General features: G+C 38.5%; 2 protein-coding genes across 3 annotated transcripts in view; one reads left to right on the top strand and one right to left on the bottom strand.

Annotated features, from left to right (window-relative positions):
• Positions 1–16,869, top strand: part of Sdhc (succinate dehydrogenase complex subunit C) — a 44,138-nt gene extending 27,269 nt beyond the window's left edge. For both annotated transcript variants that reach the window (XM_005341856.5, XM_021721140.3), the window contains 2 exons: positions 11,942–12,105; positions 16,024–16,869. In XM_005341856.5, coding sequence (XP_005341913.1) covers positions 11,942–12,105; positions 16,024–16,128 — 269 coding nt within the window. In that variant the 3' untranslated portion in view covers positions 16,129–16,869. The remainder of the gene's footprint in view (positions 1–11,941; positions 12,106–16,023) is intronic.
• Positions 16,870–19,121: 2,252 nt separating this feature from the next.
• On the bottom strand, positions 19,122–22,367 carry Cfap126 (cilia and flagella associated protein 126). The gene is made up of 5 exons (XM_040287305.2): positions 22,237–22,367; positions 20,930–20,992; positions 20,676–20,756; positions 20,045–20,221; positions 19,122–19,508 (listed from the first exon to the last, which is right to left on the bottom strand). The coding sequence occupies exons 1-5, from the start codon at positions 22,261–22,263 to the stop codon at positions 19,257–19,259; spliced, it is 600 nt and encodes a 199-aa protein (XP_040143239.1). The 5' UTR covers positions 22,264–22,367; the 3' UTR covers positions 19,122–19,256.
• Between the last annotated feature and the right edge of the window lie 1,733 nt (positions 22,368–24,100).

The raw sequence follows: 24,100 nt of genomic DNA, 5'->3' as shown, positions 1-24,100 counted from the left end.
TGTGATCTTTCTGTTTCAGTCTCCTGAGTCACTGGGATTATAGAAGTGTATCACCATTCCTGGCTACATTAATAATTGGAATAGTTAATCTGGTACATCTCAGAAAATGTCTGATCATTTGTGGTTAGGAAAAAAATCTCATTTTCAGCCCTTTGCACATTATGACTATTTTGTTGTAGTTCATGCATCGCCAAAATGGGATGACTTGAAAAACTGATTGTCACCAGAGGAGAATATGCTCTCAAAAATATTTTACTTTTCTTCAGTGCATGAATACTCCTGACCCAAGAGACATTGCAAGGGAACAATGGGCAGATTACATCCTAGTTAGATAAAAGAGCAATCAGGTGCTCTCAACCTGAGTTTTAATCATCACTTGGACAGCTTTATCACAACTCTTGTAGATGTTTTCGATTTCATTTGCAGTGATAACTGTAGCAGCTTGCTAGGAAAAAGTGTCTGAAAGAGCTTTTGATGACTTTTGGAAGTGGCAATAAGACTTACAGTTTGCACAGTTCTGTATAAAGCACTTAACTGCAGTGGAGCCAGCAGGGGCTGGTCTTGGCAGCTAAGCAAAAGCGCCATTTAATTTTTCTTAATGATTAGATGGGACAGCTTCAGTAGCTTTGTTCTTCTCAGTTTCAATTGTTTTACTGTTAGAGGAGTCTATTTTGGCGCTCGTGTTCTAAGAGTATGGACTATTTCCTGATTCCTAGTATACTGAACATTATATATACCGGGGGAAGATCTAAGAAATCCTTTATTTAATTTCATCTCATATGTTTCTCACATGTAATGAGGGAAAAATTGGCTAAGGTAACTTTTGATTGAGTTAACTGATGCACCTATTTGAAGAGGTGAGCTTCTTTTGTGGGAAAAAATAAACAGGCATCCAGCTAACCTATGTCTCTTCAATTCATGTCTGGGTTGGCATTTGTATAATGATTCCAGATCACCTTGACCTACTAGAGGCAATATTTTAAAAACTTTTTCTTTCCTGATTATAAAAGCATTATAATGACAGAAAATTAATATGACAGAAATGTATGGTTCAGAGGATTTCCCCATAATCCCACCACTCAGAGATAACCTCTGTTCTGAGTATAGCCAGAGACTTGATTTCACTTTTTTTATACATATGTAAAATAAATTTTGTTTGTGTGTTTAAGGAATCAACCCATCAGAAAATACCAGCTATTTCAAATAAATTTATTGCCATAGCCATTTATTGGCTAAAGAAACAAACAAAAACAGGATTAGTCAAGTTTACTGAGTATTTAAATGTCTGTGCTAGGACTTGAAACCTAAATTCAGATTCTTTCCACCAATGCTGCACCTTTTTTTTTTTTTTTTTTGGCAGCATTAGAGATTGAATCCAGGGATATTCTACCACCAAGGTAAATCTCCAGCCAATTTATTTTGGGAGAAGGTCTCTGTTAGGTGGCCTAGGCTGTCCTTGGCCTTGAACTTAAGATCTTTCTGTCTTAGCCCCCCTAGTTGCTGGGATTACAGGAGTGTACCACCCTACTTTGCTTAAATTCCTGATTTTTAATATTTATTTCAGACTCAGTAGTGTTTTTGTCAAATCCTGATCTTGAGGCCAAGTTGTGGCTTAGTGTTAGAACATATGCTTAATGTGCAGGAAGCACTGAATTCAGTCCTCAGCATCAAAAAGAAAGGAAAAAACTAATCTTGAAAACATTAATATGGGGTTGTATAGTAAAATAGTTTAAAGAAATAGTTGATTTATTTGGAGACAGTCTTTCTTTTGTATTGATTAAACTAATCAGTATAATTTGTGTTTTTTTTTAATTATTAGTTGTTCAAAACATTACAAAGCTCTTGACATATCATATTTCATACATTTGATTCAAGTAGATTATGAACTCCCATTTTTACCCCATATACATATTGCAGAATCACATCGGTTACACATCCACTTTTTTACATACTGCCATACTAGTGTCTGTTGTATTCTACTGCCTTTCCTATCCTCTACTATCCCCCCTCCCCTCCCCTCCCATCTTCTCTCTCTACCCCATCTACTGTACTTCATTTCTCTTTCTTGTTTTTTCCCCCTTTCCCTTCACTTCCTCTTATATGTAATTTTGTATAACAATGAGGGTCTCCTTCCTTTACCATGCAATTTCCCTTCTATCTCTCTTTCCCTCCCCCCTCTCGTCCCTGTTTAATGGTGATCTTCTTCTCATGCTCTCCCCCCCTATTCTGTTCTTAGTTGCTCTCCTTATATCAAAGATGACATTTGGCATTTGTTTTTTAGCGATTGGCTAGCTCACTTAGCATAATCTGCTCTAGTGCCATCCATTTCCCTGCAGATTCCATGATTTTGTCATTTTTTAGTGCAGAGTAATACTCCATTGTGTACAAAAGCCACATTTTTTTTTATCCATTCATCTATTGAAGGGCATCTAGGTTGGTTCCACAGTCTAGCTATTGTGAATTGTGCTGCTATGAACGTCACTGTAGCAGTATCCCTATAGTACGCTCTTTTAAGGTCTTTAGGGGATAGTCCAAGAAGGGGAATAGCTGGGTCAAATGGTGGTTTCATTCCCAGCTTTCCCAGGAATCTCCATACTGCTTTCCAAATTGTCCGCACCAATTTGTAGCCCCACCAGCAGTGTACAAGTGTACCCTTTTCCCCACATCCTTGCCAGCACTTGTTGTTGTTTGACTTCATAATGGCTGCCAATCTTAATGGAGTGAGATGGTATCTTAGGGTGGTTTTGATTTGCATTTCTCTGACTGCTAGAGATGGTAAGCATTTTTTCATGTACTTGTTGATTGATTGTATGTCCTCCTCTGAGAAGTGTCTGTTCAGGTCCTTGGCCCATTTGTTGATTGGGTTATTTGTTATCCTATTGTTTTGTTTTTTTTTTTAGTTCTTTGTATACTCTGGATATTAGGGCTCTATCTGAAGTGTGAGGAGTAAAAATTTGTTCCTAGGTTGTAGGCTCCCCATTTACATCTCTTATTGTTTCTGTTGCTGAGAAAAAACTTTTTAGTTTAAGTAAGTCCCATTTGTTGATGCTTGTTATTAACTCTTGTGCTATGGGTGTCCTATTAAGGAATTTGGAGCCCGACCCCCACAATATGTAGATTGGAGCCAACTTTTTCTTCTATCAGACGCAGAGTCTCTGATTTGATATCAAGCTCCTTGATCCATTTTGAGTTAACTTTTGTGCATGGCGAGAGACAATCAATATAATTTGATTCATGGGAAAAGCAAAAGCTAAAGACACTGTTATTCCCATCTCAGGATTTTCATTGGGTTTGGCTGTGGCAGATTATGTGAGAGAAGGTAGTATTTCCCGTGATAAGGCAGCCATATCACAGCCTCGTATTCTAGGGGTATTGCTTAGAGGGTCATTCCTGGGCCTTGGCTCTTAGCCTGCTGTACCATTTAGTACATAGATCAGGGCTGAGTTTGCTCTGCTGTCTAAGCAATGTAAGTGGCATTTGAAGTTTCTAAACTTTGTATTGGTACTGAAAATCAAAGAATGGTGGAATTACTCCTTCAATCTTCTAGCTTCCTATTTACCCAGACTATCAAAGACAAAACTCCGTTGGGTCATAATGTCTTCCTAAACCTTCTCAAATTATCTCACTTTATGGTACCCTTGTGTCTTCAGTAATTTTTTAAGTCAAAAGAAGTATCAGTTTTGTTTACTAAGTGGTTATATCCAAACACCTGGTCCTACCAATTTATAATCATTTGAAAAATATATACATAGCCAGAAGTGGTGGTACAAGCCTGTAATCACAGCCATTCCAGAGACTGAGGCAGGAGGATATCAAGTTCAAGACCAGCATTAGCAAGTTAGTGAGACCTCGTCTCAAAATAAAATAAAAAGGCCTGAGGATGTAGCTCACTGTTAAAGCACTTGTTTAGCATGTGTGAGGACCTAGGTTTGATCCCCAGCACTAGGAGAAAAAATTCACATAAATGGAAATATTTTTACACATATGTGGAAATATATTTATAATTATAAATTATGTATTTATAATTATAAATAAATTATAATTATAATTTATAATTATAGATATTCACAAATATCTATAATTACTTACTAATGTAATATAGCCCTGTCAGACCTTATAATTTCCATCCTTTTTTCCCTACATAGGGAGATAAATCTTCCAGAGTTCATAAAATCACAACACTGGAACCATAACGTGCATATTTGCAGTTATGGAAAAGTGAGTATTCTTTTACAGACATCAGATTGGGAGTAACAAATACATTTGGTTGGTGTTAGTGCACTGATGTCTGTTGCTTAGAATTTAATCAATATTTTATCCTGAAACTGAGCTCCTTGATCAAGAGAAATTTTTGAAGCTTTTGAATGGTTTGAATATTGATCTCAGGCTTCCGGAAGAATTAGATTAAGGACAGAGATATAGTTGGTAGAATTGGAGCAAGAAGTAGAAGAGAAAATAATAGTATCTTAAGAATGCTTAGTCTTTTTACTTTTACCAGCACTTTCATTTCACTTCCAAAAAATTTTTACAACAGATACGATTTCCATTTTATAAATGAGAATTTAGATTTTGAAAAGTTAAGTGAGCTTAAGCATAGGTAGTAGGGGAGGCAGAATTCTTTCTCAATCTCCCAAACTTTGCCAAGATTAGTAGGACCTTGTTGTAGGGGAGAGGAGAAAAATATGTGATATATACGTAAGATTACGTTAGTGTATCTAAGACAAAGCTAGAGCAAAATAAAACTCTTAGGGCTAATGTTTCTGGGATTTGGTTTTGTTAGAAAAATGCAAAAGCATAACTTTGAAATCTCACAATCTACAAAGGCTAGGCAGATAACTTAAATGAGTAAAGCAGATGAGTAATCAAGTGAAATACATAGCTGTTCCACTTTTTATAGAGACACAACCATAAGAAAAATTGTACCTTTTTCCTTCCTAAAACAAAAAATTCTGAGTATAGAGATAATCGACATCTAGTTCAATGTTGGGGACACATTAATGAGTATTGAGGGTTCTGTCAGGGTTCCTGAGATATACATTGATATATGTATATCTTCAGCTGATTATTGTTATGCAGAAATTCAGACCTAATATACTGGATATTCCAGTCAAGAGTAGAAAGATGAAATATTCTTATATTTTAATGAGGGTAGGTTATTTAAATATTTAAATAGACAAAAACAGGAAAAGAGTTGTGACCCAAACTACAGTGGTCAAGCATGTTGAGACCCTGTCTCTAAATAAAATATAAAATAGGGCTGGGATGTGGCTCAGTGGTTGAGTGCTACTGAGTTCAATTCCCAGTACCAAAAAAATAAAAAAAGGAGCAGGGCGGCTGGGGATGTATGTGGCTTAGTGGTTAAGTGTCTTGGGTTTAATCCCTTGTACCAAAAGAAGGAAAAAAAATTTTTTCACAATTCCAAGCATATCACCTGGAGTTCACCCAAATTTCCTTGATAAGATTTTGGCTTTTTTTTTTTTTTAACTTTTTTAGCAGTTTTGAGATATACAATACAATACACTATTATTATTTTTTTTATTGAACATGTTTGCAATAAAGCTGAAAAATAAAAAATAAAAACTATTCCTTCTGAGATTCTGTATCCTTTGACCATCATGATCCCACTCCCCTTACAACCTAGTTTCTATAACCACCATTTTACTATCTGCTTCTTTGAGTTTGATTATTTTACACAAATCAATGAGAATACACACCATTTGTCTTTCTATGCCTGGCTTATTTTATTTAGTTTAATATTCTCCAGTTCCATCCATGTCACAAATTATAGAATTTTCTTTTTGAAGGCTGAGTAGTATTCGTGTATGTGTGTGTGTGTGTGAGAGAGAGAGAGAGAGAGAGAGAGAAATGTTTTCTTTAATCATTCATCTTTAACCATTTACCTGTTGATGGATACTTAGTTTGATTTCATTACTTGACAATTGTAAATAGTGCTGCAGTAAACAATGGAGTGCAGACATTTCTTTAAAAAACTGATTTAAAATCTTTGGGGTAAATAAATACTCAGAAGTAGGATTGCTAGGTCATATGAAATTTTTATTTTTAGTTTTTTGAAGAACTGCCAAGCAGTTTTGCATAATGGCTATGCAATTTGCATTCCTTCCAATAGTGTACAAGGGTTCCCTCTTCTCCACATCTTTGAGAAACTTTTCTTTCCTCTTTTTTGCCAGTAGCTGTTCTGACCGTGTGACTGATTTGCATTTCCTTAATGATTAACAGTGTGGAACAGTTTTGCATGTATCTGTTAGCCATTTTGTATGTCTTCTTTTGAAAAAATATATATTCAGGATTCTTGGCCATTTTTTAAATTGGGTTTTTTGGGTTTTGCTATTAAGTTGTTTGAGTTCCTTATATTTTGAATATTAATCTTATCAAATGTATGGCTTGTAAATATTTTCTCTCAGTCCCCATAAGTTATCTTTTCACACTGTTATTTCCTTTGCGTGCGGAAGCTTTTTAGCTTGGTATAATTATTAGTTAATTTTTGTATATGGTGTGATATAGGGGTCAGTTTTACTCTTCTGCATGTAGATAGCCAGTTTTCCCAAAAAGAAACTATTTTTAGCCAAGTGTGGTGGCACGCCCCTGTAATCCCAGTGACTTGCTAGATTGAGGTAGGAGGATCAGAAATTCAAGACCAGCCTCAGCAATTCAATGAGATGCTGTCCTAAAAAATTATTTAAAAAAAGAAAAAAAAAAAAAAAGGTTGAGGGAGTAGGTCAGTGGTAAAGAACCCCTGGGCTCTAGTACCACTCCCTTCTCACATATACACTAAAGAAGAGACTATTATTTTCCTATGATGTACTCTTGGCATCTTTGTCAAAAATCATAGTTGACCTCAGACATTCATGGATATTCATGGATTCATTTCTCAGCTCTGTTTTTTTGTTCCACTGGTTTAATTTTTTTTTTTTTTTTTTTTTTTTGCCAGTGCCAGTATTGTTTTTGTTTTTTTGTGGAAGTGGGGATTGAACCCAGGGATATTGTACCACTGAGCCATAGCTCCAGCTTTAAAAAAAATAAATAAATAAATTTATTTTGAGACAGGATTGCTGCAACTTGCACTGCTGAACCCTAGAAACCAGCAAGAGGCGATGGGGGATTAAGAGACACACAAACACAGAGAGAAAGCTGGAACCAGGTGAATACTGACCTCTGATGGAGGAACAGTGACCCAGTGACCCAGAGCTAGCTCATCATGTTTATTATATAGGGTCTCATAATCAGGAAGTTAAAACCATAGGGATTTCTTTCTTTGTGCACTAAAAAGTTACAGACCTAGAAACATTATTGTAGCTATTCTACTGTTGCAATGCTAGGAACATCCTGTTATTATCCTGCTGCACCCAGGAAGCCCATTGTCCAGAGTTCCTGCAAAGCAAGCAGGCTTGAAGTTTGCCCCACTTGCAAGATATACTGGTTATCTTGTTATGTTCAGAATTCTGTATCCCTAGCAGCTGTTTCTGAGCTCAAGGTCAAGAATGTTATTATTCAGTACCCAAAACTTCCTCAGGCAGGGCTTCATTACCATAGCTCCTGGGCAATCTTGCCCTGCACCTTTACACAGAAAGTTCCCAGAGAAAAGTACAGCCACAGCTCCAAAGCAGACAAAGACCATATTCCAAGTCACCACTTTCTCCACACAGGGTCTCACTAATTGCTAAGGCTGGCCTTGAACTTGGGATTCTCTTGCCTTGGCCTCTTGAGTCTCTGGGATTACAGATGTGTGTCACCATGCCCGGCTGCCTATTTTTCTTTTAACTCTACTTTCCCTGAATTACCCCTTCCACACTTTAAAACTTCACTTATCACTTACATGCAAATGATCCCCAAATTCATCTTTTTAAATCAAAACTCAGCTAGCTTTAGACCTTTAGCTGCTTATTGAACATCTTCACTTTTATGTTTCTTAAGCACCTGGTATATAAACATACTCTAAAACGAACCTATCTTCCCCCTCCTCCCCAAATCAATATCAAGCCCCAAGCATATCAAAACTACTGAGGTGAGGGCTGGGGTTATGGCTCAGTGGTAGAGCGCTTGCCTTGCATGCATGGTGTTTGATCATCGGCAACATATAAATAAAATAAAGGTATTGTGTTCATCTACAACTAAATTTTTTAAAATTTATTTAAAAAATACTACTGAAGTGAACTTAACTGAAAACAACCTGCATTTTTTGTTGGTGGTTTCCCCTTGGTGCAATGGGCTGGCTGACAAATTAAAACTAAGAGAAATAGAATGGGAAAAAAAACCACAGGACACAGAAAGTAGTTTCGAACGTGGAGGCAGAACAGACAAGCTGATGAGACTGATGGAGCTTCTAGATCAAATGGATCATGCTCCTGCTTTATTTATATGGGGGAACATCAAAGATATTCTATAGAATGTCCTTTTCCAAAAAAGATTAAAAGTGGGCTGTTCAGTTCCTAATGGGTTATGCCCATCTCCCGAACTACTATGAGGAACTGTCCCAGCAGAGCGGAGGGAATGGTCATGTGCATTAGGCAATCTATTGACATCAGAGAGCCATGGAAGGTTTCTAGTGCCAGGTCTATCTCTCCTGGTTACCATGCCCAGAGAAGATCCTCATGTATTTCACAGATGGCTTTCTGCAGTCCTTTAAGTCTTTTTTTGTCCATTTAAACTATTTAAGCTTTATCAACTAAGACTTAGAATTAACATGGTTTTCTATTCAAAATTCCTACCTTATTTCTGTCCTTTGATTTATCCCCCATTGATGTCACGTTTATCTTTTTAAAGGACCTCTCTGACCATATCATTCTGCAGCTTAATGACTCTCCAGTTCCATTAGTTATGGTAATATTTGCCTCAAGTAACTCTCCCTCTTACTGAGGCATGGCAGGTTTTTCTATCTATGATATGGCCTAAGAAGCCTTCTTACTGTTGTACTCTAGATAGATATTGCTAATTGATAGAAATTGGAACTGAGATGAACTCTGGCACCAAGATGAAATCTACTTGTTATCCTTGACCAAAAAGACTACTTAGACTCTGTAGTTTAGCACATAAGGACCTTTATGATTGAACATCATATCCTGCCTCTCCCCAATTACCAGCTTTCTATTTTTTCCTCAAAACTTAGCTTGAGTAAATCTCTGAGAAAAAGCCTTTGGAGATACTGATATTCTCCCCCTCCTACTAGATGGATTTTGATTTTTTTACTTTTTATTTCATAACATGCTGTGCACACATATACCTTTGTTATAGTGCTTATCTCTCTGTACTGTAGGTTGATGTATTTAAATATATCTACTAGACTGTAAGCTTCTTAAGGTCAGAGATGAGGGCTTGGTTTTCCTTTCACAAATTTAGCACATAGTATGCCCTCAATAAGTGTCAGTGAGTCAGGCACAATGGCAAACACCTGTAATCCCAGAGGCTCGGGAGACTAAGGCAGGAGGATCACAAGTTCAAAGCCAGCCTCAGCAAAAGCGAGGCACTAATCAACTCAATGAGACCCTGTCTCTAAATAAAATACCAAAAAGGACTGTGGCTGCGGCTCAGTGGTTAAATGCCCCTGAGTTCAATCTCTGGTACCCCCCACAAAAACATGTCAAAGAAATAAAAGAGAACGTGTCTGCTACATGTGAAAATAGAACAAGCCTCTAAAAATCATACTCTCTCTGTCCTGCTTTCCATTTCCTACCATTTATGAATGTTTCATGTTCTCTTAAGACTTGGAGTTGGCACAACAATATCAATAACATTAATATCAGAAGGTTCCTCCTGGGCTGGAGTTATGTCTCAGTGGTAGAGCACTTGCCTCACACGTGGATTTGATCTTCAGCACCACATAAAAATAAATAAAATAAAGGTATTGTGTCCATCTACAACTAAAAAATATTTTAAATATTTTTAAAAAAGAGAGAGATGGTTCCTGGTAATTGAATTGTTATGATTCTAACCACTATTTGGCCTTGAGTGGAAATGGAGTGGCCTTGAGTGGAAATGCTTATTAAAATAACCCTATATATTTTCAGCAGGTGTGCCCTTTCATCCTACTGTTTAGAATCATTCTGTAGTTGCTGAGGGAAATATGTAAGGATAGGAACTAAGAGATTATTTCTTTTAACAGCTTTGTGGAGCTTTATGCAGACCACATAACAATTACGTATTTAAAATGTATCATTAAGTGATTTTTATACATTCACAGAGTTGTACTACAAATTAATTTTAGGATATTTTTATTACTCCTTAAAGAAACTTCATTATCCATTAGCAGTCACTCCTTACTGCATCCTTCTCAAACCATACAACCCCTTATTTGCTTTCTGTGTCCATACCCTTACCTATTCTGAACATTTTATATAAATGGAATTATATAATGTATTGTCCTTCATGACTGGTTTCTTTCACTTAGCATGTTTTCAAAGTTTATTCATATAATAGTATGGACCTACTTTATTTCTTTTTATTGGTGTGGTATTGGCATATCATGTTTAATTTACACATCCATTAATTAATAGTCATTTGGAGCGTTTTCTTATTTATTTATTTAGGTACTAGGGATTGAACCCAGGGGCACTTTACCACTGGGCTACACCCGCAGCCCTTTTTATATTTTATTTCGAATCAAGTTCTTGCTAAGTTGCTTAGGGTCTTGTTAAGTTGCTGAGGCTGGCTTTGACCTTGAAGTACTCCTGCCTCAGGATTTTTGTTTTGTGTGTGTGTAGCTCAGTGGTAGAGAGCTTGCCTTGCATTTGTGAAGCCCTGGGCTCGATCCACAGCACTGCAAAATAAATAAATAAATGCTTGGGTTTCTAAGCCCAGCACAGTGGTGCACATCTGTAATGCCAGCAACTCAGGAGGCTGACTCAGGAGGATTGCAAATTCAAGGCCAGCCTCAGTAACTTAATTATTAAATTTGCCAAATCCTGCTTATTTTCCTTCCAAGTATTGATCTCAAGAATACCACCAAATATCTGGGTGCAGTGACACATGCTTGTAATCTCCAGCAATTCAGGAAACTCAGGCAGGGGGATCACCAGTTTGAAGGCAGCTTCAACAATTTAGCCAGACTCTAAGCAACTTAGCAAACCCTGTCTCAAAATAAAAAAGGTTGAGGATATAGTGATAAAGCACCCCTGGGTCAATTCCCAGTACAAAATAAAAAAGAATACCGTCTGATAAATGTCTGTACATTTAAAAAAAGTTTCTCATCAGACATATGGTTTGCAGGAGTTTTATATTTTAATTATATAACAATTAGGTTTATGATCCGTTTTGAGTTAAAAAAATTTTTAATAGTACTAGGGATTGAACCCAGGAGTGTTTTATCACTGAGTTATATCCCCAGCTCTTTTAATTTTTAATTTTGAGACAGGGTCCTGCTAAATTGCTGAGACTGGCCTCAAACTCATGGTCCCCCTGCCTCAGCCTCCCAAGTCACTTAATTTTTTTTTTTTTTGCTCCTTTCCTTGGAGAAAATACACTGTCTTTCTTACTGACATGATGATACAGCAAGAGGACTACTTCTGTCAGGAAAGGTTGTTATAAAGCAGGATGTTGAAAGGAGGAATAATCTATTAAACATACTGCAATGTGCCAGGCATAGTGGCCTCTACCAATATCCAAGGCTGAAGCAGGAGAATCTCAAGTTTGAGGCCTGCCTGGGCAATTTAGCAAGACCCTCTCTCAAAATGAAATAAAAAAAGGCTGGGTTTGTAGCTCAGTGGAAGAGTGCCCTGGGTTCAATCCCTAGTACCAAATACACAGATTAAAAAGAAAACTTTGTATTGAGATTACCATCAGGTTGCATCTTAACCAATCTGCCACTGTAAACTTGAACATGTATTTCAGAGTTGCATAAGGTTCCAGGAGCTTTCATGGTACCCTGTTTTACACATTATGTTACTTGTAACTGGTATGCAATTGTGATGGGCTCTTTGTTTCTTCTTAGGGGTCTACCTCTTTGGCTTGTCAGCCCTGTTGCTCCCTGGAAACTTCGAGTCATATTTGGAATTTGTGAAATCCCTGAGTCTGGGACCATCACTGATCCACACAGCTAAATTTGCACTTGTTTTCCCTCTCATGTATCACACCTGGAATGGAATTCGACACTTGGTAAGTTGATTATGGATTTGCTTGTTTTCTGAGTGATGGGAGTGGAGAGGCTGAGAGGATCCTCATTGTTGAGTTTAGTGCTCTTCTTCTTTCTTTTTTGACGTTGGGGCTTGAACGTAGAGCCTCACACATTCTAAGCATACATGCTGTACCAACTGAGCAATACTTTAAACCCTCAGTGCTATTCTTAAGGTTAGTTGTGCTGGACCTTCACTCAAGGTCCTCTGGGGGAAAGTTAAATAAGACCTCCTCAGCATTCCTTATCAGGTATAGTCCAGGCAGGAACTCGCAGGCTGTCAGTATGAATTCTTCCAGTTTTAAGAAAAATATAATTAAAAGAAACTCCTGAAGCCAAATCATTCATCTGGCATAGGAGCATATTTATTATATAAATATGAATTGGTACCTGTTAGGTGCCAAGCACTGTTTAAAATACTGGGGATGTCAATTATAAGTTAAGTGAACATGGTTGCTGCTTTCAGTTTACCATTCCTGTCAACACAAAGTGACAAGTCTTTTTATATTAGCTTTTGTTAGCTTGACATTAAATTATATTAACTGTTTTTGTTGCTTTTGAGTGATTATAGAGAATGGGGCAACTTTAACAGAAACTGGGTGCCATGGATCCCAGATTTTTATCTTGGGTTTAAGAATCTTTTATTAGTGGAATGTAGACTGTTCCTGTTGCCTCCTATATGGCCTTGGTGTCAATTCAGAACAGGTGTTTCTGTCCTTCTCATGAAGAAAATGAAGAGGGTTGGGTGCAGTGGTGCACACCTGTAATCCCAGCAGCAATTTAGGGAGTTGAAGCAGAAGGATCCCAAGTTTGAGGCCAGCCTCAGCAACTTTGCAAGACCCTATCTCAAAATTTTAAAAAAAAGAAAGTACTGGGGATCTAGCTCAGTAGTAGAGAACCCCAATCAATGTCCAATGCCCAAAATAATCAATAAATATAGGAATTAAGCTTTTTAAGTCAGTCTCCCTACTCCTAGTCTTGTATCCTTCCCCAAAAAGACAATTAAAATTTTCTTTTCACCTGTAATTTCATCTCCTCTGGAGGCCAAGGCAGAAGGATTGCAAGTTCAAAGCCAACCTGTACAATTTAGCAAGTCCCTATGTCAAAATAAAAAATAAAAACAACTAGGGATGTAATGCTCAGTTGTAGAATGACCTGGGTCCATTCCGTAGAACCACAAAACAATAAAAAATCTGGTTTTCCATTACATTTAAACCTGAGCCAAGTGTCAGGTAGATGCTTTTGCCTTCCACATTAGAGTCTTAGAGAGATGCAGCACTTGTCAGATTTCCTATAGGTGGTTCAATGGAATAAAAGAAAAAAAAAAATAAAACAGACTTAATGACCTATTAAATTAAATGTATCTATTAACTGTTCCCTAGGGTAGTGTTTGGTTTGATTTAAAATGACTTTTCACTTCCCTGAGGGAAAGTTAGTGGGGAGGAAGGGCATTTCCATTAATGACTTCTTATTCCAAGGAACAAAGTTCTCTAAAGAAAATCCCTGATCAGCTTCCTCCATCCACATCCTGGTGAGAAGGAGAGGGAAGGAATGTTGCCAAAAGCTCAGTTCTTGTGTCTGATACCAATCTAGTAATGAGGACACAGTTTTGAGAAAAAGGAAAAAGGTCTATTGCTTTGCTAGCAAAGGAGAAACATAGGGGACTCCTGTCCCAAAGGCTGTGATTCTGCCCATCACCAGGAACAGGAGGCTTTTAAAGTGGTGATTCAAAGGCTGCATTCTATGTGTTCTCTGTCTGGAGTTGTAATTCACTTGTTCATTTGGGAGATAGTCATTTCTGAGATCTTCTGGTACCATCCCCAAAGTCTGGATTACTTTGTTCCTATGGTGGGTATGTACTCAAGGACAGATAACTGCCTGGGATGGGGAAGAAAGATAATTCTGTTTCCCCTGAGATTAGGGAGGGGGAGAGATTAGGAAGGAACAGGGTGAGAGGAAGAGAAAGAAACAGTTTTAAAAATAAGTTACAGTAGCAGAGCAGCAAGGGCTATATTCAAAGCATAAAGTGGACCACTGTTACAAGGAGAGAGGTTTTACAGAATTCCGGAACTCAGGACTTTTCTGCCCTGGTTCCTACATATGAGAGGAATTTTTTTGGTAAGAGATGTATGAACCTAAAGGTTTTTCATTTTTCTTTTTTTAAATTTTTTCTTCTTTGTACTGGGAATTAAACCCAGGGGTGCTCAACCACTGAGCCACATCTCCAGCCCTTTTTTATTTTGAGACAGAGTCTCGCTAAATTGCTTAGGGCCTCACTAAGTTGCTGAGGCTGGCTTTGAACTTGCAGTCCTCCTGCCTTAGCCGTCCCGAGCCACTGGGATTACAGGCATTACAGGCATGTGCCATTGTACCTGGCCTAAAGGCTTTTCTTAAGCCTTTAAATTTAAAATTTTTCTTCTAAAAAGTACTAGCTCTGAGTATGATTCAGCATTTTAACTATTTCCTATGGCAGTGTTTAGTGTTTGGCCTCTGAGCTTGGTATTTGCCTTGTTGGAAGATCTAATGGGGGAATGAAGAAAGATATTGATGTCAAAGAGTAGGAACATCGTAGAGAATATCCTTCCTACTACCCACCATCCAGTAGGACTCAACACTGTGCCTCTGTAAGCAAAACAGCTTACAGATACTATGTAATCTGCTTGATTCCTAATCTGGTTTAAGTAGAACATAATTGGGGGTGTAGGTAAAGGAATGTTTTCACCTTGTTTTTTTTTTCTGGGTCTCTCTACAACTTTTCCCCAAAGTGACTTCAATTTAATTTTATACGAGTCTATAAAATTCAGACTTTGGGCAAACTTTTACTTTTTCCCCCAGGGGCTCTTATAGTAATTTAGATTGTAATATGTTAATATCCCTAGAGTACAAGAATCTAGACTCATATATTTATTTATTTAGGTACTGGGGATTTAATCCAGGCGCACTTTACCACTGAGTCACATCCCTAGTCTTTTTTCTTTTGAGTAGGGGCTCACTAAATTGTCAAGGGCCTCACTAGATTGTTGAGGCTATCCTTGAACTTGAATCCTCCTGCCTCATTGGGATTACAGGAGTGTGCCACTGTGCCCAACTTAGACTAGTGTTTTTTAAAGTGTGGTTTCAACTAGGTGGGTAGAAAATTTAGTGAGTTATTACCACCCAAAATAGAAAATATAAAATGCAGTACACATTAGTGTGGGTAAATATTTGTTGTTTCATGAACTTTTGGTATATTATACACAGAGTTCTACTACCTGGTTCCAATTTGGAAGATATTAGTGGAGTCATAGTCAAAACAAAATTGAAAAACGGTATTTTAGATCCCAGAGTATTCTTTAAAATACTAATATTCTGATCGATGTTCTAAAAAGGAATTTTGTGATTGACCATACATGAATATTGTATCCCCCTTTTCAAGATTAACGGTACACATTAATAAATTGAGAGTCTTTCAGTCAAATGTTTGTCAGATTTATATGACCATGGAACTTCCCCCCACTCAATATAATGCCTTACAACATTATGCAGAACAATGTGGAGAAACACAGTTCAGTAAACACTGATCTATGTGGTCTACATATGTTGACAGGAGAAAAAGGTTTATCTGTTTTGTGGCGAAGCTTTTGTATGAAGGTTCTGTGGCAGTTCTAGAGAATACTCTTTTTACCACCACCACACAGTGGGACTTGATTTTCTGTCATTGGGATAAGTGGATTTTAAGTACCATATTGAGAAGCGTAAAGGTCAAACCTGAAGATGTTAAGTGCTTTTCCCCATGCAGAAAGGAGGTGCCTATTCCAATAGATAATTTGTTTTTGAGAAAGTTGCTGTGACCAGGTTCTTGGGTACTGGGGAAGGGGGGGGACTTTTTTTTTTTTTAATTTTTTTTTTTCCTTTTTCTACAGATGTGGGACCTAGGAAAAGGCCTGAAGATTACCCAACTCTACCAGTCTGGAGTGGTCGTCTTAGTTCTTACTGTATTGTCCTCTCTGGGGCTGGCAGCCATGTGAAGAACTGAAGATCCCAGCATCATCTTCCTACAAATTATTACATTGATTTACTTTCCTGTTTGTCAGTCACTCTTATCTCCAGTGAACAAAGTTCTCCTAATATGTTTAAACCCTTTTGTGCTTGCAGATCCCTTTGGAACTCAGAAGAGTAGCTTGTAGAACCACAATAGTAGAAAAAGGTCCAGTTTTCCCCTTGTTTCTAATGATGGAGTGGCTGCAAAAACTCCCTTTTCCTGCCCACAGCTCACAGCCTACTCTGAGCCAAGGAGCCCTTATTCTCTTTCCATGTTGGACTTTGATTTGTGCTGAGGGTCAGCGTTTGGCTCCTTCTTCCCAAGACAGTGGAAACAATGCCAGCTCTGTAGCCTCTGCCCTGGGAACTGGGGGTGAGGCTTTGGGTGCCACTGCCTGTGGGTTGCTGGCTTAAAGGACAGTTCTGTTCATTGGTCAGAGCCCAGGGCCTTTAGCACCCACACAGTGTGACTGAAAGGAGATAGGTAGGAGTAGGGAATTATCCAGGCCCAGCTACATGGAGATAAAGAGGGTGAGTTGGTTCTTGGAGTAGATATTTCGGGAAGAAGATATATAGCAAGAGGAAGATCAAGAAAATTATCATCAACTGCAATGAAGGTTTTTGTTTTGTTTTTGCATTTCTGGTAAAGCAAACCTTTTAATGTCATGTTTTCTAATCCAAGTTCATGTATTATCTTTTTCTGAAACTGAATTAAAACACTCATTTTATCTCTGACTCTCCTTGAAATCTAAGGAAATCAAGAAAATTACTTTTCCTTTACCTCCCTCAGGTCTCAGGCATTTATACCCACTAGTGAATTTTTCCCAGGAGGGACCCTACAACTGACCATTTAGAAATTTTCATGGATTGAAAATCTGATTAGCCAGAGATTCAAATATCACAGAGAAGCCTCCACAGAAAAGGAAAAGAAGCTAAGCATGTGCAGAACTTTTAGGTTATTAAAGGCTCCAAAATCCTATAGAGAATTATATGCCTCATATTACAGTTCAGCAAATTTTCTCACCATAGGACCAGCTAAGGGATGATGACCTAAGATTTAGGGGGTCAAGAGGGTATTGAAATCTGAGGGCCCCCCATATATGTATATAATGGTTAAATTTAATGCTTTTATAACCCATATAGGTCTGGCCTTTGGGCCCCTAAATCCCTTGGCAGAAGTACTATTTTGATAGACTGCAAATTTGGGGGTTTTGTTTTGTTTGTTTTTGGTACTAGGGACCGAACCCAGGGGCACTCAACCAATGAGCCACATCCCCATCCCTTTTTATTTTGAGACAGGGTCTTGCTAAGTTGCTTAGGGCCTTGTTAAATTGCTGAGGCTAGTATTTGAACTTAGGATCCTCCTGCCTAAAGGTGTGGGGAGCCATTCTCACACGTGATTGGGCAACTCCCAGTTTGGATCTGAGGCGCTCTGGCTAAACTGTATCGGAGCTTTCCCGACCCTTTCCTGGTGCGAGAGCCTGTCCGTGTGGGGGTGTGCCTGACCACTGACCCTGACCTTGGAGTGCTGCCCCCCTCAACCTTCATTGGATGGAATTCTCCCCTGAATTTCTTGTTCCCCAATAAAAGGCCACTCCCTGGCGTGCTCTCTCTCTCTCTCCTGCTAACCCTGAGTAATCCTTGCTGCCCTACTGGGTGGTTCTAGTTGAGAACCAGAGGGGGGGCTGTCTCGGACCTGGTCATAGAAAAAGGTAACTGAGTCTGTGTGTTTATTCGATCTCACTAGCTAACTTTTATGCCAAGAACTTCTTTAATGAAACCAGTGCACTGGTCGCATGGTGGAACCTAAGCCTCCAAGTAACTGATACTACAAGCTTTTGTCACTGCCTGGAAAGAGATGGCTCTTGTTGGTCAACTAGTTAAACCTGAGGGTAGGAGAGGAATAACAGTAACCTCTAACTGGTGTCAGTTGGATAGGAAGGTCTTAAGACAGTGGAAACTGCTACCTTAACTTTCTCTCCCAGTTCCCAGTCTTCCATCTAAGTAATGATCACTTCCCCTTGCAGCTTTCCTCCAGCTTAATCCAGCTCGCATCTACTTTGTCCTTTGAGTGAGGTACGAGTATTCATGAGGGAATGATTTGGCTTTGGAACTGGGGAAGGATTGGCAAGGGCATTAAATTTAACAGCCAGGAAGATGCAGAACAGGGTCAATGATAAGCATGTTGGAATCTGCAAAATGGATCGGAGGCTTTTTGACTTTCATTTTTCAATACTGGGAATAGAACCCAAACCTTAGACATGCTAGGTAAGTGCTCTACCACTAAGCAACAGCCCTAGCCTCTACTTCTTGAATTTTTTGGTGGCTTGTCACCAGTCCAGTTATTAATAAGAGTCGAGTAGTAGGACATCATGATTGTTTTTCAACCATAAATTTGTACTTGCTCCCTCATTTTATTTTTCTTGTGTCTTCTAATCATTTCCATACTTAAGTTTCCAAACTGTATAATTTTGCTTTGATAAGGATAATGTCTTCTACTTTGGATTTCTATACCCTTTTTTGTTGTTTCTACTTGTGGTGAACCCAGGGCCTCACATGTTAGGCAAGCACTCTGCCCCTGGGATATACCCTGAGCCCCTCCATATCTTTCCTTACCACCTTCTTCAAACATACTCTCTATATATTTTACTTCAGATTTTGAAGTAGAATGAAAAATAAAGGGCAAGAATGGATTTTTTGAGGGTCTTCCCTTTTGCTATAAAATTAAGCCAGTTTTCTCTTGGTCATTTCTGAGTATAACTAACTCAGTCTTGTGGAAATGTTTGTACCCCAAACCATTGTAAATTTTTTTTCACCTCTACTTTCAACCTTCCTAATTATGGGTTACATGAGGCAGCCAAACTGCCTGGGCCTGGGCATATAGCTACTTGGTAGAGGCCTTGCTTAGTATATGAGAGGCCCTGGACTCAATCCCTAGCACCATAAGGGGGAAAAGAAAAAGAGAAAATCCAAATCAGTAAAAGATTCAACAAACAATATTTATTATTTAAATTTGCCTTTACTCCGGTTTTAAATTTCTCTGTTCCACATTTTGGACTAGGTGTTTTTGGTTACTTTACTCAATCTAAGTATATTTCTGTATCTCCGCTATCTCTCAGTGTTCCAGCACACCTGCACTTCTAGGTGGACTATTAAGAGAGTTAACTGGGCTTTGGGGACCTGGAGAGTTAACTGGGCTTTGGGGACCTGGAGTATGACCTGCAGAGGGATGTGGGCTATGGGGTTGATCTGGGGGATTAGGATTGGTAGCTATAAAGTTTGGAATTATGGTTGGACTTGGTACTTGTTGTACAGTCTTTGTGATAGACTTCTTCCTGAGTTTCTTCTGACTCTCTGGATCATTGGGCTGTTGAGAAGAGAATAGAACAGACATGTTTCCGGTGAGGCCCAGAATATTCCCAATCCACCTCAGAATCCTGACTCCCTTATTCCCCTACCATGGGCAGAAAGTTGGGTTTCTGATTGTGTGTGCGTCTGTGTACACACACATTAGGGATTGAACCCATGGGTGCTTTACACTGAGCTACATTCCCAGTTCTTTTTATTTTTATTTTGAGACAGTCTTGCTAAATTGCCCAGATAGGACTTCAACTGCAGTTCTCCTGTCTCAGCCTCCCCTGTAGCTGCACCACCATGCTTGGTAGGTTTCAAATAAAAATTTGGTTCTCCTAACCTCCCCTTGAGATTAGATTATTTTCTATTATGTTGAGAGGCTGGTAATAAATCCACAGTTCATCCCTTCAGGCCTCAGAAAAAGTGATTAGGGACTAGACAAGATAGAATGGTTAGGGTTCCCCCTGCTGGGACAATGTTGGCATAACAATAGACATTTTTTGAGGTTGGAGGTGATGGGATTTCAGGTTAGGTAGGAAGAATAAATACCTTGCCTAAGATTTCAGGACGCAACCCATTACAGGCCTTGAGTAAATCAGGATTTTTCTGTATCCATTCAGTGAGGGAGGCAGCACCAGCAGTTGTTCGGGAAGTCAAGGTCACTCGAGCAGGAGGTATCTTCTGAGGCATTTGCCAGGTGCCCATGAAAGTACCCCAGGGACTTACCTAAAAGGAAAAGGGATTCTTCAGGGCTTCTCACTGCCTGTAAATTCCTATTGGTAGGACCTTTGTTTGTCTTCTCTCCATTTTTCTTCCTTAGGGAGTGCATGGTAATGAAACAAGGCTAAAAGCATAATCCCTCCCCTGCCTTTTCCCTCTCCCTCAATTAGGAATTTTTTTCAACATTTTCCTTCTAAATTCTGTATCCTTAGGCTAAGAGGATCAAGAGTCCCCCAAGTATCATCACCCAAGGACATTTGTTTATACAGTTCATTCATCTGCTTATAGATTCGTATGCTAAGCACAACTCTTTCCTATTAGATAAACTAGCTGGGAGTTTGGCATACTCAAAACATGAATTAGATTGAATTTTAATTTCTTAAGAGAGTGCCTGCAGTCTCCCAGTTCTATGCCTCAGTTCTTCAACCTTTCTTGATAAGAATGGAGATGGGTATCTCACCTTGGAACGGGGCACTGAAGGCAACAGATGACCACGATCATTGGCGATAATCTGGGTGTAGCCTTCATGGGAAGAGATTTTCTGGGGTAGAGGTGGAAGAGAGAAATGCTTATTAGTACAATAGAGGGAGGATATATCTGAGGAACTTGAACTAGAATCTGGGGAGTAGAGGACAGGAAGTTTAGAGAAGACTAAAAAGGGGTAATAGGATTACAGAGAGCATAATGTAAAGGATCACAACAAACATGGTATACCTCTTTTGTTGGTTTGGCAGGAGACCAGTTCTGCAGAATCTTAGGTGAGAAAGCTTTTTCATACTGTAGAGACAAATGAGAATTCGTATCAAGTTAAAAGTTTCCAAGCTTGGGCTGATATAGGCTTAGCCGGAGAGGGATTGTTTAGCATGTGGGAGGTCCTAGGTTCAATCCTCAGCATGACTTTAAAAAGAAAAACAAGCCCCAAACCTAGGAAATGATGAATAGGCCCCTCCTGAATTGCTGGGATTAGAGGCATATGCCATCATGCCCAGCATTAAACATAGTTCTTTAGATTTTAAAACTAAGGGCTTGCCACAAGTAGCTATTGAGCACTTGAAATATGACTAGTCCAAATCGAGAGCTTTTTAAATATAAAGGACTTTGAAGACATAGTACAATCAAATATCTGAATATAACTTAAAAATACTGATTAGATGTTCAAATATTTTAGATTTAAATTGGGTTAAATTACAACACTGAAATTAATTTTAATTTTCATGTAGCTACTAGAAAATTTGAAATTATATTTGTGACTCCCACTCTTTTATTGAGCAGTGCTGACCAAGAGTTGGTGAATTATGTCTTATGGGCTAAATCCACATCACTACCTGTATTTGGATGGCCTGAGAGCTAAGAATGATTTAGATAAATGTTGCAATTGATTTGCCAAAATGGAACACTATTAATACCAATTAAGCAAAATATTGTCTCACCCTGAAAGAATTCCACTTTTTTCATTAGTATTAGAAAAAAAAAAAGATGTGCTCAGTTTTATTTTTTTTTATTTTTTTTAATTTTTTTTTTAAAGAGAGAGTGAGAGATGAGGGAGAGAGAGAGAGAGAGAATTTTTAATATTTATTTTTTTAGTTCTCGGCGGACACAACATCTTTGTTGGTATGTGGTGCTGAGGATCGAACCCCGGGCCGCATGCATGCCAGGCGAGCACGCTACCGCTTGAGCCACATCCCCAGCCCCTGTGCTCAGTTTTTATGTTTTGAATTTTGCTAAAAATTTTACAGAGAAGTATTTCTCTTATATAAGTGGCTACATAATATTCTTGACTTTGCTACTTGGTAGCAAAGCCTAAAATATTTACTTTCTGACCTGTTACTGAAAAGAATTCTGACCTCTGGTTTTCGTCTTACAAATTGAACCCAGAGACACCTTTTGTTTATCTCTGGACCCTCCCAATCAGCCCACTGTCAGCTGTCTGTTCAAAAAGCAGAATCCTATGGGAGAAGCCAGGCCAAAGATAGAACTGGGAAGGCAAAATTTAATGTTAGAGAAGTGGAGAAAGAACTTACCTGATTGGCACTGTAGTTGGTGGCCATGATCCTGTACTGTTTACATGTGTTGCCTGGCAACCTCAGAAGGCAGACCTTCTTGGACTACCTTCCAATCAGCCTGTTACTTCATTGGCTCACATTGCCCCCATCTTTCTTTCTGAAACTTAATTTCATTTTAGAGAAGTGAGGCACTGTAAACATGAGAAAATTAGCTGGATAGCAGACCCACCTCCCACCCTCCCCTCTCTAACATAACTTACCCCTGCTTAAGAACTTCTGTGTTGTGTTGGGTATTTTTAAAAACTTTAACAAACCATGAAATTCCAAGAGCTGTGTTTGTTGGGCAATGTAGCACAATATACTACAGACTGCAGAGCTAGAAACTGAGGTTTGAATCTTTGTTTGACATGGGAACATAGAAGCTATATGGCCTTAAGCAGCTGGCTTCCCTTCACTAAATATCTATTGTGGTGGTGAAGGGCCTGGGTTTAATAGGTAAGTGGGATAAAGTGAGTAATGTGTCTAGTCTTTTTTTTTTTTTGTAAACACAATATCTTTATTATCATTAATAATTAATTATATTAATTAACTAACGTATGCTGAGGATTGAACCCAGTGCCTCACTCATTCTAGATAATGTGCTATCATGGTACGTACTCAGTATTGGTAAGATACTGTTTATAGGGCCCACTATTTCATTTTCTCAGGTTGCATAACAAAGAAACAATGTCTAAAAAAATGACTGACTCAAATTTGTTCCCAAAAGGAAAATTACATCTTGTCTGTTGTCCTTAAATGACTCTTGTCTCTCTGTCACTCTAGAGTAACAGAACTTAAGAGCACAGATGCTTAGCAATGGCTAGGATAATGTAATATCTGGAGCCTTATGCAGGAAGATTGAGCAGGGATGATGACAGAAAGTCCATAGGACTAGGCAACCAAACCTCTGAGGCTCATCTAGATTGATTTTAAAATACTCGTCTACTGGGTTGTTAGGAGAACTAATGAGGAAGTGGAACTGTGCTTTGTCAATTGTCTACATATAAGCTGTTAAGATAAAAGAAATAAGTGATCTCCAGATTTCGGGGTATACCTTAGTGATAAAATACTTGCCTAATGAGCACAAGATTCTCTGTGTTTGCTCCCAACTTTGAAAATAAATTGTCCAAAGAAATAGGTAAGTGAGACAAGGGAAGCACTATAAGGGATAATTGTCATCCTTTTATTCTCTTTCTCCCAAAGTCCTTATCCCAACCAATTCAAGTGTAAGAACATTCCTCACACTTTTAGAGAAGGTAAAAAATAACTCGTTTCCTAGATTCTGACAGTTACCAGCTGGATAATGTGAAGTCTGGAAAGAGGACTTGAGTCTTTAGTCCCTGTTGTTCTCATTAATTTCAAGAGTGGTGGAAGAGATGGGAGTTATTTAAGGACCAAAAACTGTCTTTGCTCTAGAGTATCCGTTTTGGACTTTAAAGTCACAATGATAGTTAAGCAAGTATTGTTTCCCTTGGAATTTCTGTCTTCAGCTGATATGTTTTCACCTGCTTTTCTGATAGGAATATAATGATATGGGATGACTGTGTTCTTGGTTTTTTAAGTTATAAAGAAAAAAGGTTGCCTGGGCAACCTAGCAAAACCCTGTCTCAAAATAAAATTTTAAAAGAGGGATGGGGTAGGGATATAGCCTAATGGTAGAGTGTCTACCTAGCATGCAGGAGGCTCTGGCTTTGATCCCTAGCATTCAAAAAAAAATTTTTTTTATTTGGCTCATGGTTCCAAATACTGAAAAGTTCATGATCAGGAGGCTGCATCTAGTGGGAACTCTGCAGAGTCTAAAGTTACTAGTTTTTGTTTAATTGAAAAAGTAATATGCTTGTAC

This window comes from Ictidomys tridecemlineatus, chromosome 11, assembly GCF_052094955.1.
Source record: "Ictidomys tridecemlineatus isolate mIctTri1 chromosome 11, mIctTri1.hap1, whole genome shotgun sequence".
NCBI classification, from domain to species: domain Eukaryota; kingdom Metazoa; phylum Chordata; class Mammalia; order Rodentia; family Sciuridae; genus Ictidomys; species Ictidomys tridecemlineatus.
This window is presented reverse-complemented; position numbering and strand designations above follow the sequence as displayed.